The sequence below is a fragment of the Alexandromys fortis genome, unplaced genomic scaffold (assembly GCF_014885135.2).
Source record: "Alexandromys fortis isolate MF-2015 unplaced genomic scaffold, M_Fortis_MF-2015_v1.1 scaffold_12, whole genome shotgun sequence".
In the NCBI taxonomy this organism is placed as follows: Eukaryota; Metazoa; Chordata; class Mammalia; order Rodentia; family Cricetidae; genus Alexandromys; species Alexandromys fortis.
The window spans coordinates 20,882,719-20,895,798 of record NW_026067937.1 but is presented as its reverse complement, the minus strand read 5'-3'; the positions used below and the strand labels follow the sequence as shown (position 1 = coordinate 20,895,798).

Below are 13,080 nucleotides of genomic sequence, written 5' to 3'. Positions count from 1 at the left end.
TTATGTATACAATATTCTGTCTGTGTATATGCCTGCAGGCCAGAAGAGGGCACCAGACCCCATTACAGATGGTTGTGAGCCACCATGTGGTTGCCGGGAATTGAAGTCAGGACCTTTGGAAGAGCAGGCAATGCTCTTAACGGCTGAGCCATCTCTCCAGCCCACTGGCAAATTTCTGTACTAACTGAATTCCCTCCTGATACTATCCTATATGTTCCTCCATTTTATTATTTTCATTCATGTCTTCATATTCTTTACTAATATTTTCTTTTTTTCTTTTTTTGGTTTTGCGAGACAGGGTTTCTCTGTGGTTTTGGAGCCTGTCCTGGAACTAGCTCTTGTAGACCAGGCTGGTCTTGAACTCACAGAGATCCACCTACCTCTGCCTCCCAAGTGCTGGGATTAAAGGCATGCACCGCCACCGCCCGGCATCTTTACTAATATTTCTAAATCCCATGCCCTTACCCCAGCAAGAGGTATTTTTCTTGAGGCTGGTCCCCAACAATAAGGATTTTCTCAAAGAATTGGGAAATTTAAGATGCATTTGCTTTGAGTGACAGCAAAAACATAGAAAGTGCCATAGAAAGATTTCTTCGACAGTCTTAGCAAGCGAGCCAGTGGTTGCAATGCAGGTGTTTGCAGTGTTTCCAGGGATGCAGACCCACAGCAGGGGTGTGGAGGTTGCTGGGATTCTGTCACAGGTAGGCAGTGTGCACATAGGGTGGTCAGTGAAGACAGATGTCCTTGGTCTGGAAGCCTGATTAAGTGCTTCTGAAGCCGTTAAGGGAAGCAGGCTAACTCTGCGATTTAGTACAACTCACAGTGCCTTCTAGGGGAGAGCACTTTCCTTGCCAGAAATCTGTAGGAGCCACAGCAAAAGCTCTTTATGCACATTCTGACTCCTGCAAACATCCAACTACCTTTGTTTGACTCGGGGGCTCAGATACAGGTGAGCAGGATGCTATTATTATCTCTTAAGCAGGTTTGGGGATTTTGTTGGAAGATTTTCCTCGTGAGAAATTCTTGGAACTCACACTGATGCTGGTGACATTTTTAAATAGGAGATGTCTAAGTTTGGAAGTTGTGGTTTTTATTTATTTATTTATTTGGTTTTTCAAGAGAGGGTTTCTCTGTAGCTTTGGAGCCTGTCCTGGAACTCCCTTTGTAGACCAGGCTAGCCTCAAACTCACAGAGATCCGCCTGCCTCTGCCTCCCGAGTGCTGGGATTAAAGGCGTGCGCCACCACCGCCCGGCTGGTTGTGGTTTTTATTGTATCCATGGTTTATTTTGTAATTCTTGGGAGACATTAGATTAGGAGCCGTCGGACAATCGGAGGGAGTGCTTCTTCAAATAGTTTGAGGGCTGGACTAATCTCTTTCCTCTCACCAGCTCCCTACCCAGACAGCACAGTGCGCTCTGGGATGGGGGTGGGGAGCAGGGACATGTCAGCATCAGGTTTAGGATAAGAAGTTACTTTTTTTATTCTGACATTTAGACAAAAACCATCATTTCCTCAGGGACTTGAGAAAATATTTCCTACTTCCTAAAAAGGACTTTTCTCCTTATTTCTTATTAAAAGGACCCTTGGCTCTTCAGTACTGAGACCTATGGTGCCTATTAGCATATCAAGGTCTGAGCAAGTCTCTAGGCTCCTACAGTCCCTGCTCACATGTACTTGTTAAAGTACAATGGTTCCCCCCTTTTATCCCCTGTGCAGAGCTGTCATTTTAGTGTCTTTACCCTGCTCATTTCATCCGGGCACTAAGCTCAGCCTCTATCCAGAAGGCTGGCCAGGGAGAAGAGAGGCAGTAGGCACAGACTGCAGTTATGCAGGTTGAGGAGATAAAGTTTTCAGAGCCATTGGGTGTTCAGTGACTTTCCTTCTACATGCCGGGCAAAGGGAATTTGGGGAAGGAGACACATTGGGAGAGCACTGAGACACAACCAGGTTCCCACCCCACCTCAGCCTCCTCCTCTTAAACCTAATCACCTAACTTCTCTGCACCCAGGAGCCCTCATTGATGATCCAGCCACAGGGTCTCAGCACCATGTTCTGGGGCCCTTCTACCTTGAAGATCCAGCTTTACAGATGGCGCATAATATTCGTGTCTCCTGTAGCCAAACTGAGAAAAGAGCTAGTCAGGGCAGAGCAAGGCAGGCCAGGCCAGGCCAGGCCAGGGCAGGGCAGGGCAGGGCAGATCAGGTTGGGGCAGGGCAAGGCAGGTTAGGTCAGGCCAGGGCAGGTCGGGGCAGGGCAGGGCACCACAGTATAGTTTCCACCCAGGAGCCTTGGAGCCTGAACAGATCTTCAAGAATCACCTGACAGGAACTGGGTGTGGGGGGGGGGGGGGCAGGCAAAATGCCCATAGCAAATTGTGGGTCTTATGTTGGAGAGACCTGTCACTGTGGCTGTTAAAAGCCACACTTGATGAAGTGAGTGGTTTTAGAAGGTGTCTCTTCTGTCACCTCTCTCCACCATGACCCATCTGAAACCTAGCTGGAGGAAACTGACGTCCAGAGATGCTAAACTGCCAGCCTTACACTGTGAGCATCTCTTACCATCTCACTCTCCTCAAGCTGGGCCAGCCTCATCCTGGGGCACAACCAATGTCTGGTTAATTGCTGTTTACAAATAAATATGGAATTAATAAAGAAAACAAGTGGAAGGAAAACTGGAAGTGGAAAATCTGGGCAAGTGAACAGGAACTACAGCATCAAGCATCACTAATAGAGTATTCGAGAGGGAAGAAAGGATTTCAGATGTTGAAGACACAACAAAGGAAATGGATTCGTCAATCAAAAAATGTTAAATCTAAAAAATCCCTACCACGCAATATCCAGAAAATGGTGGGCACTATGAACCAATCAAATATAAGAATAGTAGGAGGACAGGAATGAGAAAAACCGAGCCCAGAAACGCAGAGAATATATTTAAACAAAATCAAGGAAGAAAACTTTCCCAATGTAAATAATAATCTGCTTATAAAGGTACAAGGAGATTACAGAACATCAAATAGATTGGGCCAGAAAAATAAATCACCTCGCCATATAATACTCAAATGCTAAGCATACAGAACAATGAAAGAATATTAAAAGCAGCAGGGGGGGGGCCTGGAGAGATGGCTCAGTGGTTAAGAGCATTGCCTGCTCTTCCAAAGGTCCTCAGTTCAATTCCCGGCAACCACATGGTGGCTTACAACTGGCCTGCAGACATGCACACAGACAGAATATTGTATACATAATAAATAAATAAATATTTTTAAAAAAGCAGCAAGGGAAAAAGTCCAAGTAACAAGTAAAGGAAGACCTATTATAATCACACCTGCCCCCTCAACAGAAACCCTAAAAGCCAGAAGGGCCTGGACTGATGACTTGTAGACTACAAGGGACTACTAAGGATGTCATCAAAGACTACTATACCCAGCAAAATGCTCAACCATCATAGACTGGCAAAACAAAACAAGATATTTCATAACAAAGTCAAATTCAAACAGTATCAAACTAAAGCCCAACCCCGATATAAGGCACTAGAAGGAACACTCCAACCCCACAAAGCTGACTAACCCCATAAACAGAAGTGATAGATAATATCACACCAGCAAAACCGAAAGAGAAAGACACACACACACTCTACAACCATCACCAACAATATGACAGCAATTAACAATCATTGGTAATTGAAAACCCTCAATATCAATGGACTAAAAACACCAAAAAAGACACTGGGACACAAAATCACAAACTGACATTCTACTGTATACAAGAAGCACACCTCAGCATCCAAGATAGACATTACCTCAGAGTAAAGGGCTGGAGAACGATTTTCTTTTTTTTTAAAAAAAGTATTTATTTATTTATGGATCTAAGAAGCAAGCTCATGTAGCTATCCTAGCATCTAACAACAGACTCTGAAGAAACACAGAGGATAATAGCATATCTGAATCTCATCTCTGTAACAATTCTAGCTACAAAAAGCTTGGGATTTAAATTTCTCTTCTCCACATAGCAAACAAATGAACATTCGAAAAGCCCTCTGGCTGTGCTGTGGTGGCACACGCCTTTAATCCCAGCACTTGGGAGGCAGAGGCAGGCGGATCTCTGTGAGTTCGAGGCCAGCCTGGTCTATAAGAGCTAGTTCCAGGACAGGCTCTAAAACTACGGAAGGAAGGAAGGAAGGAAGGAAGGAAGGAAGGAAGGAAGGAAGGAAGGAAGGAAGGAAGGAAGGAAGGAAGGAAGGAAGGAAGGAAGGAAGGGCCCTCTGAAGGTCATGGCTTTCATTATTTGTGTTCTTTCTGCCCTTCATTTTCTACTGTTACATGTAGTGTAGACAAGAAGGGTGCAGTTCTCACAGTCATCTGACAAATGAGAAATCAGTAAAGATAAAAATCAGAAAGTCTAACAAAATCAGAAATGAAAAGGGGGACATAACAACAGATGCGGAGGAAATTAGGAGAATCATTTGATCCTATTTCAAAAGCCTGTACTCCACAAAATTGGAAAACTTGAAATAGACAACTTCCTGGATAAATATCGCTTGCCAAAATTAAATCAAGACCAGATAAGCAAACTAAGTAGACCTATAATGTCTGCTTTCTGCCACACGGATTATGTCACAAGGTATGGATGGCATCTGCCCTATCCACCTGTTTAACACCATGAACACCAAAAGAATTTCTGCAGCTCCCCCTTTCACCGACATGCTTACTGGAATAGTATGATCACATACTGCCTGATTTTTAAATAAAAAATGGACCACTTAGATGATGGGTATCCTATTGTATACATTACAGCAGAAACACACCAATCACTAAGTAAAGCACAAGATGAACAAAAGTGGCAGAAGAAATCTAAGGAACACAAAATAATTTCCACTAAAAGGATTTGTCACACACAATACACAATACTTCAGTATTTCAAAATAGAAAGGACAACCCAGTGCTCTCCATCACTGGTCCTGAGTGATCATGGCAATTCATTTACTTCCTTCAAAACTGTGATGAATAATAAAAGAAACAAGAGCTTTTTCTTGTTGCTAAAGACTACCGTGATGTCTAAAGTACTTACCAAATAAATACATGAATAGGGTTTTTCTCTTGTATGAGTTTGTTCTTCTTTCCTGACTTCTAAATGATCTAAATAGACTTTAAAACATTGACAGGGCAGAGCTGGACAGTTTAGAAAAGTTTTATTATCACGACCAAGGTCTGATTTTTGACAACTTCACATAGAGCTTCATAACTGCATAAACTGATTTTGTCTATGAGTTTTCAGATGGAAACAATATAAAATACAACATCATGAATCTTGAACAGATTGTTGACACTGTCAAAATTTTCCACAGAACGAATGCTCTTTTATGCAAGGATGTAAAGTGTGTTGGATAAAGAGCTTACCAAATACTTTATAAAAATACACTCAGAATTTTTTTAGGCACTCAAAGACTATTGTAAAACACAAAGGCTTTAACAGACTGATTGTATACATGACGTTAACTCCTGTATAAAGTGCAAAACTTTGCAACACTGGCTAAATTTTTAGGGTATTTCCGCAGTACATCTTTCTAAGATGATTTCAAAGATTGCTTATTAATGCAAACTTATTCGCACATTGGTTACATTCTCAGGGTTTCTCTTCAGTATGTGTTCTAATTTTATGCATCTGAAGGCTACGTTGGTGTTTAAAGGTTTTGCCACACTGATCACATCCATAGGGTTTCTCTCCAGTATGTGCTCTTTTATGTATTTGAAGGCTACGTTGGTATTTAAAGGTTTTGCTACACTGTTCACATCCATAGGGCTTCTCTGCAGTATGTGTTCTTTTATGCATGTGAAGATTACCTTGTTGTGCAAAGGCTCTACCACACTGATCACATCCATAGGGTTTCTCTCCAGTATGTGTTCTTTTATGTATTTGAAGTGCATTGTGATGAGAAAAGGTTTTACCACACTGATCACATCCATAAGGTTTCTCTCCAGTATGTGTCCTTTTATGTATCTGAAAATTATTGTGGTACGTAAAGGCTTTACTACATTGATTACATTGATAGGGTTTCTCTCCGGTGTGTGTTCTTTTATGTATTTGAAGATTACTGTAATATGTAAAGGACTTATCACATTGATTACATGGATATGGTCTCTCTCCAGTATGTGTACTTTTATGTATTTGAAAAGCATTGTGATGAGCAAAGGTTTTACCACAATGAATACATTCATAGGGTTTCTCTCCAGTGTGTGTTCTTCTATGTATTAGGAGATGACTATGTTGAATAAAGGCTTTACCACATTCATTGCATTCATAGGGTTTCTCTCCAGTATGTATCCTTCTATGTGTTTGAAGAGCACTGTGACAAGCAAAGGTTTTACCACATTGATAACATTCATAGGGCTTCTCTCCAGTATGTGTTCTTTTATGCTTTCTAAGATTACCTTGCATTGCAAAGGCTTTACCACACTGATTACATTGATAGGGCTTCTCCCCAGTATGTGTTCTTTTATGCATTTGAAGACCTATCTGATAGGCAAAGGCTTTACCACATTGATTACATTGATAGGGTTTCTCTCCAGTATGTGTTCTTTTATGCCTTCGAAGATTGCTTTGTTCTCCAAAGGCTTTGCCACACTGATTACATTCATAGGGTTTCTCTCCGTTATGTGTCCTTCCATGCTTTTTGAGATAGCAGTGATAAGCAAAGGCTTTACCACATTGATGACATTCAAAAGGTTTCTCTCCAATAAGTGTGCTTTTATGCCTTTGAAGAAGTCTGTCATATGCAAAGGCTTTAACACATTGACTATAAACAGAAGATTTCTCTCCAGGATAATTTCTTTCAGGTCTGTAAGGATAATGGACACATGTAAAAGTTCAACCATGTTTAATACACCATTGAATCTTTGTATCTCTATGAATAAATTTTATAATTTAGTCCAATTGTAAAGAGGACTCGGATCTTAGGGTTCTATTATTAGGTTTGTACTCATGTTGTTCCCCTTCATTTTGGGTTGTTTTGCATCTTTGAAGATGCCTGTGATGGAAAAATACTTTAATAACCACATGGTGGCTCACAGCCATCTGTAATTAGATCTGGTGCCCTCTTCTGGCCATCAAGCATATAGACAGAACACTGTATACTAAATAAACAAATCTTTTAAAAAGAAGTTTACCTTTTGTGATATGAGTGGTGAAAAATTAATGTATTAACAGTTCTACCAAATAGCACTCACCAAGCTGTGATTCCAATGGTGATATCTGTGAAGGCATTGTTTCTGGTCTTATTTCTTAAAATAATGCCTTGTAAATGCAATTCACCTCACTGAAACTGAGGTATACGGTTTTGTGAGATTTAATAATCATCATCCACATGAAGCTGGTCTTATTTACACTGTTCTTTAGTGTAAAATCTCCAGGACACATTACAGTTTCTTCAGAGGAACATTTGTATCCATCTGGGAATGATAGTTACCTTTCCTGTTTTCTAGAACTTTGACAATGTTCTTCAATGTTATGGTTTTCCCAAGTGTATCCTACAACAGAGTTGAAAACATATATTATTAAAAATTGTGCAACATTTAAATTACTATCCACAGCGAACCTTAGAACCATGACGCATTTATTCACCTCATTCTTCTTTATCAATCAAATTACAGAAGAACATGAAAAAACCAAGGAACAGCTGTCCCCTTATTTAAAAACATGATGATAAATTCAGGTTTACCTATGATACTGAGGCTGTGGTAGGTGTCCAGCATCACATCTTTGTAGAGATTCCTCTGGGAAGGATCCAGCAATGTCCACTCTTCCCAAGTGAAGTCAACATGCACATCATCATAGGTCACTGCGTTCTGAAATGTCCACACATGTGCACGACAGGGAGCATGAGAGTGACAACATGGTAAATGTACACTTCTTTAACAATACAGTCATATAATTCTGGGACTCCCTGCACTTCTTCCATTAAATAGACATTACATTGTAATCACCACGTCACTCTGGGAAGAAACTGAATGGAAGGTTCGCCTCTCTCATTTCTGTACCCTGTGAGGGGATATCACCGTGCAAGAGAAATGACTATAAAAAAAAAAACAGAGAGAGACCAGTAAACAGATCAACAGTACAGCAGAGACAGGAGAGAAATTCTATCAACAACTGGTAAATACAAAAAAGAAAATCAAAGGGACAGGCTGTGTAGATTGTCTCATGCCTTTAAACACTGCAATCAGAAGTCAGAGGGAGGAAAATCTGCCTTGGAGTTGAATGCCAGCCTAGTCTATGCAGTCAGATCCAGGACAGCCAGAAGTACATATTACAACCCCATCTCCCATGCAAAAATCAGTCAAGCAAACAAAAAATAGAAAGAACTCAGCAGTATCTTACTGGCATTGCTACAGAGAGTCCTGTATTCATCTTCTAGAAACCTAAACTTCTCCACTTGAAGCTGTAACACCAGTAAGATTGTACTAACAGGCACTACGTGTTTTAAACAGTTACAAGTGGACAGACGGAAACATTAGCAAATTAAATGTGGATAATAAATAATCCACACAGAGTCAAAGAGATATCTCGTTAGTTAAAGAGCTCTTGCTCGTCTTGCACAGAGGAGGGCTCAATTACTACTATTTGCTTCAGGGAACATAACTATCAATTATTCAAGTTCAGGGTTTTTGAAAACATCTTTGATCATTGTGAGGATCAGGTACCTGTGTGGTGCATGTCTATGCTTATAGGTGAAATATGAATTTTCATTAAAAAACTAAAAACAAAAGCAACAGGCAGGAAGAAGGTGATGTATGTGCAATGCAGTGGATCAGGAGGCTCAGGCAGTATTTTTCTCGTGAACACATGCCATCCTGGGAAACCAAATGATAATTTCTGCCAAATTTGAAAATTCAAAGTATAAGCGAAGCTCAGTTTAACAGCAAATGCTTGGCATGGTCAAAAACCTACATTCTAGGCACATCACACAATAAAACAAAAAGCCAGGAATGTTGGCCCACTTTTAATCCCAGCACTTGGGATACAGAGTCAAGGGGATCGGTGAGTTTGAGGTCATTCTAGAGCCAGCTGAGTGGACAGAGCTACTTTCAAGACAGCTAGGGATACAAAGAAAATCCTTGTTTTGACAAACAAACAAACAAACAATAAAAAAACAGAAAGGCAAACTGGCTTAGCACTGAATAGCAGTTGCTTCTTCTATATCTTACGTGATGTAGAGATAGAGTCTTTAATGGTGGTGAAGGCATGCAACTACAACACAGTAGACACAAAGGACAGGAAATGAATCGATGCTATAGAGACCCATACCACCCCCCCCAAGCAGGAAAACCATCCAGAGAGTCTCTTCCTAATAAAAGGTTCACAAGCAATTTAAAGAAAGCCACCAAATAAACATATGTTCAAATATATCATCATCTGGTAAGTTTTAGATTCAATCAACTACATAGGCTCATTATAGGCTTATGGTCATCCATGAAGAAAATACAATTTGTCACTTCAACGATCCTCATAATCTGCAATAACCCCTACACCGCTCCAACGTCCGAGGTCTCTCCAGACACACAAGACAATCTCTTGACAGTAGCATCATGTAAATTCAGAAAACAAGTTACATCTTTCCTATACACAATCGCACAGCACACTAGTCATCTTCTGAAAGACATTAATGGAGAAACAATGAGGAAAGACACGCCCAAGGCAAGACCAAAGCAGAGTAGCCTCACTAGTTTGCCTTAAAAACCTGGCTGTAGTGGTACATGCCTTTAATCCCAGTCCTAGAGAGAAATAATGGGAGGAGACAGCTCTCAGACAGTGTCATTCTGAGATTCCTGGAGGCAGGGTCGCCATTTCAGACTGAGGTAGAGGTAAGAGCCAGTGGCTGACTCTTTTGCTTTTCTGACCTCCAGGTTGAACCCCACTATCTATCTGTTTTTCTATTAATTGTGCTACAGGCCTGGAATGGATCTGAGCATGAGACAGTGAGAAGGGAAGAGGAAATCCAGGAAACAGTCTTTGCCCATGGAATCTCCTTTTCGTGACCAGCTTGAATTTCTATCCTAAACTCCCAAAATGGCAGACTATAACCCGAAAGAATCAGCCAAATAATCCTGTTTTTGCCTGGAATCCTTTGGTTAATCGATTTAATTACAGCAACAGAGAAGCAAGTTAGAACAAAAACAGGACACCAAAACTGAATTTGTTCCTAGGAGAAGCCAGGGAATGTTGTCTTGCAGAAGAATGTGGGAGATATCAAGACTTTATGGGCAAAAACCATAGGAAGCTGTGCAGAGAACTTAATTATCTGTTCTTTCTGGACCAGGAAGATGGGGATATTGAGAGTCATGGCAGAAAGTGGAGATAGTGATGATAGGATTTTAGTCAGAACTAGACAGACTCCATCAAAGTTTGAGCTAGAGGTCATCTGTGTGATATTTTGGCTCCAAAGTCCATTTTTAATTCTGTCTATGTCCTAGAAACCAATAGAGCATACTTAAGAAGTAGTAGGCTAGCTGGGCGGTGGTGGCGCACGCCTTTAATCCCAGCACTGGAGGCAGAGGCAGGATCGAGGCCAGCCTGGTCTACAAGAGCTAGTTCCAGGACAGGCTAAAAAATCACAGAGAAACCCTGTCTCGAAAAACCAAAAAAAAAAAAAAAAAAAAAAAAAGTAGTAGTGGGCTAATTTCTTAAATGCAGCAGTGAATCTGTTGGATGGTTATTACTGATGACTCATTCAGATCTACAGTGAGAAATTTTGGAAATGTCAATGTTTCAATTGTGGTAAACAAGGTCATCTAAAAAGAGGTTAAGAAAAGAATGTTCCTAAGCATAAATCAACTATTATTAAGGCCTGTTAGAACTCATGCCACAAGGTACAATCACATGGGTTGATAACAGTACAACCCATAGAATCAGAGAGGCTAAGAAACAAAGGATTATAGGAGATGTATGGCTTCCCTAGCAAGAGGAAATAGATCGTGTGGATGCACTAGGAGCAGGTGCGCATGGGAACCTGAGGGGTCAGGTGAGTAAGAAAGGGACAGAGGTGGAGAGCACAGGGGAGATGACTGGAAAGTAGAGCTTTTAGTGGAGGACATGGAAACAGCGCAGTGCACGCAGTCTGGGACTTTGAGGGTGACCCAGTGAGAACTCCTAGTAATCAAGACTATGGAGGCTGAACCAGCCATCTTCCGTAACCACATAAGGCTCCCAGTGATGGGACTGGGATACCAAGCCATCGACAAAACTTTTGACTCACACTTGCCCTGCCTGCAGGATATGTTAGGTCAATGGTGGCTCAGAGCTTCTGTACTAGCCAACCAATGACTGGTCTAATGCATAAGATGTGAAAGGAAGCCGGCGATGGTGGCGCACGCCTTTAATCCCAGCACTTGTGAGGCAGAGGCAGGCGGATCTCTGTGAGTTCGAGACCAGCCTGATCTACAGAGCTAGTTCCAGAACAGGCTCCAAAGCCACAGAGAAACCCTGTCTCGGGAAAAAAAAAAAAAAAAAAAAAAAAGATGTGAAAGGAAGCCCATACCTAACACTGCCAGGATGGCCGGCACCCAGACCTTGGATGTTCAGAGAATTAAGAGTAGAACCAAGATACAACTGACTGAAAAAAAAATTAATGAAATGATGTGTACCTAAATTCTCCTGTAATCATATATTGGTGCGTAAGCCCAACAGTCGTCAGAGGCTTCTTCTGACAGTGATGGGAGTACATGCACAGACCCTTACCCAAGCCCGAGCTCTAGGACTCCTGTGGAAGTAGAGAATGATTGTAGGAACAAAATCAAAGGACCAAACCTAATAATAATAGGAATAAAAGGAGAAGAATCTCGGTTCAAAGGCCCAGGAAACATCTTCAAAAAAATTGATAATCAAAAATTTTCCTAACACAGCCCACAAAATCAAGTAAGCAGAGCTCATCGAGTCTCGAAACAGAAACAGAAATCACAGGGACTGCAGGGGTGGGAACATGTATCTCTGCATACATGTTATGGTTCATCAGCTTAGTGTAGGTGGAGGCAGTTCATCCAGTCTTGGCAACAAGAAATAGCCACACAGAAACTGTATTAATGAAAACACTGCTTGGCTTATTACTCATGCACATTTCTAGCTAGCTCTCATATCTTAAGTTTATCCATTTTTATTAATCTGTATATTGCCACATGGCTATGGCCTACCAATGGTAAGGTCCTGTCTGATTGTTTTTGACTCCACCTACTCTCTTTTCCTCTATCTGCCTGGAATGCCCACCTTGCCCTAGTTGGCCCTGTGATAGGCCAAAAGCAGCTTATTAACCAATGGTATTTACAGCATCCAGAGGGGAATCCCACATCAGTTTGTTGTTTTTGTGGGACTCCTACAGTGGGTGAGGGGGTGTCTCTGACTCTTTTGCTTATTCTTGGAAATCTTTTCCTCCTACTAGGTTGCTTTGTCCATCCTTGATATAAGGGCTTGTGCCTGGTCTTATTGTACCTTGTTATACAAGAGTGTTGAAATTTTTTAGTCTTCAAGTTAGATAGGTATTGAGAATTTTATGTTGTTCATGTTTATTTTTAGGTTAATAAGGTATTCTAGATACATAGAGATTATATTTAGTATAGATAGTATAATCTTCAGCCTCTTTAAAGAGCTGTAGAAAATGGCCTTTAAGCTAACCTAGAATTCTGTGCCGAGACACAATTACTCCTGGCGACACCACTCTACTCCCGAGAGAACGTTGAGCACCAAAGACACTCCACTGGGAGTTTGTCTTCTTGGCAGAATTGGCCTTTGGGTTAAGAAAAGCCCATACCTCATCTACTGACAAAGATATGAAACAGGATTTTCTTATCTTGCCAAGACAGGGTAGGATAATTCTAAGAAAATTCCTTGCATTTGATAATGGTATGTCAGTCATGCTAGGCCTTAGCCAAAGTTGGTTGACTCAACATTGCGAACGAGAATTTGGGTGATTGCCCAGGTAGTCTGTTGTCTCTGTCATTTATGGCACGCTTTGGATATCGCTCATTTGTTAAGTAATATTTATTCCCTTCTCGGATCTTTGACGGAGTTGAAGATTATATAATTGTAATTACTCTCTAC

General features: G+C 41.1%; 1 protein-coding gene across 2 annotated transcripts in view; it reads right to left on the bottom strand.

The window, feature by feature from the left end:
• Positions 1-13,080, bottom strand: part of LOC126504547 (zinc finger protein 431-like) — a 150,428-nt gene that overhangs the window by 37,103 nt on the left and 100,245 nt on the right. Inside the window, exons 2-4 of one of the 2 annotated variants that reach the window (XM_050146909.1) lie at positions 7,712-7,838; positions 7,460-7,520; positions 5,169-6,832 (exon numbers count right to left, since the gene is read on the bottom strand). The exons of the other annotated variant lie outside the window; for it this stretch is intronic. Of the exons in view, the coding sequence (XP_050002866.1) occupies positions 5,620-6,832; positions 7,460-7,520; positions 7,712-7,838 (1,401 nt within the window). The 3' untranslated portion in view covers positions 5,169-5,619. Of the gene's footprint in view, positions 1-5,168; positions 6,833-7,459; positions 7,521-7,711; positions 7,839-13,080 lie in introns of those variants that run through there. 2 annotated transcript variants of the gene reach the window in all.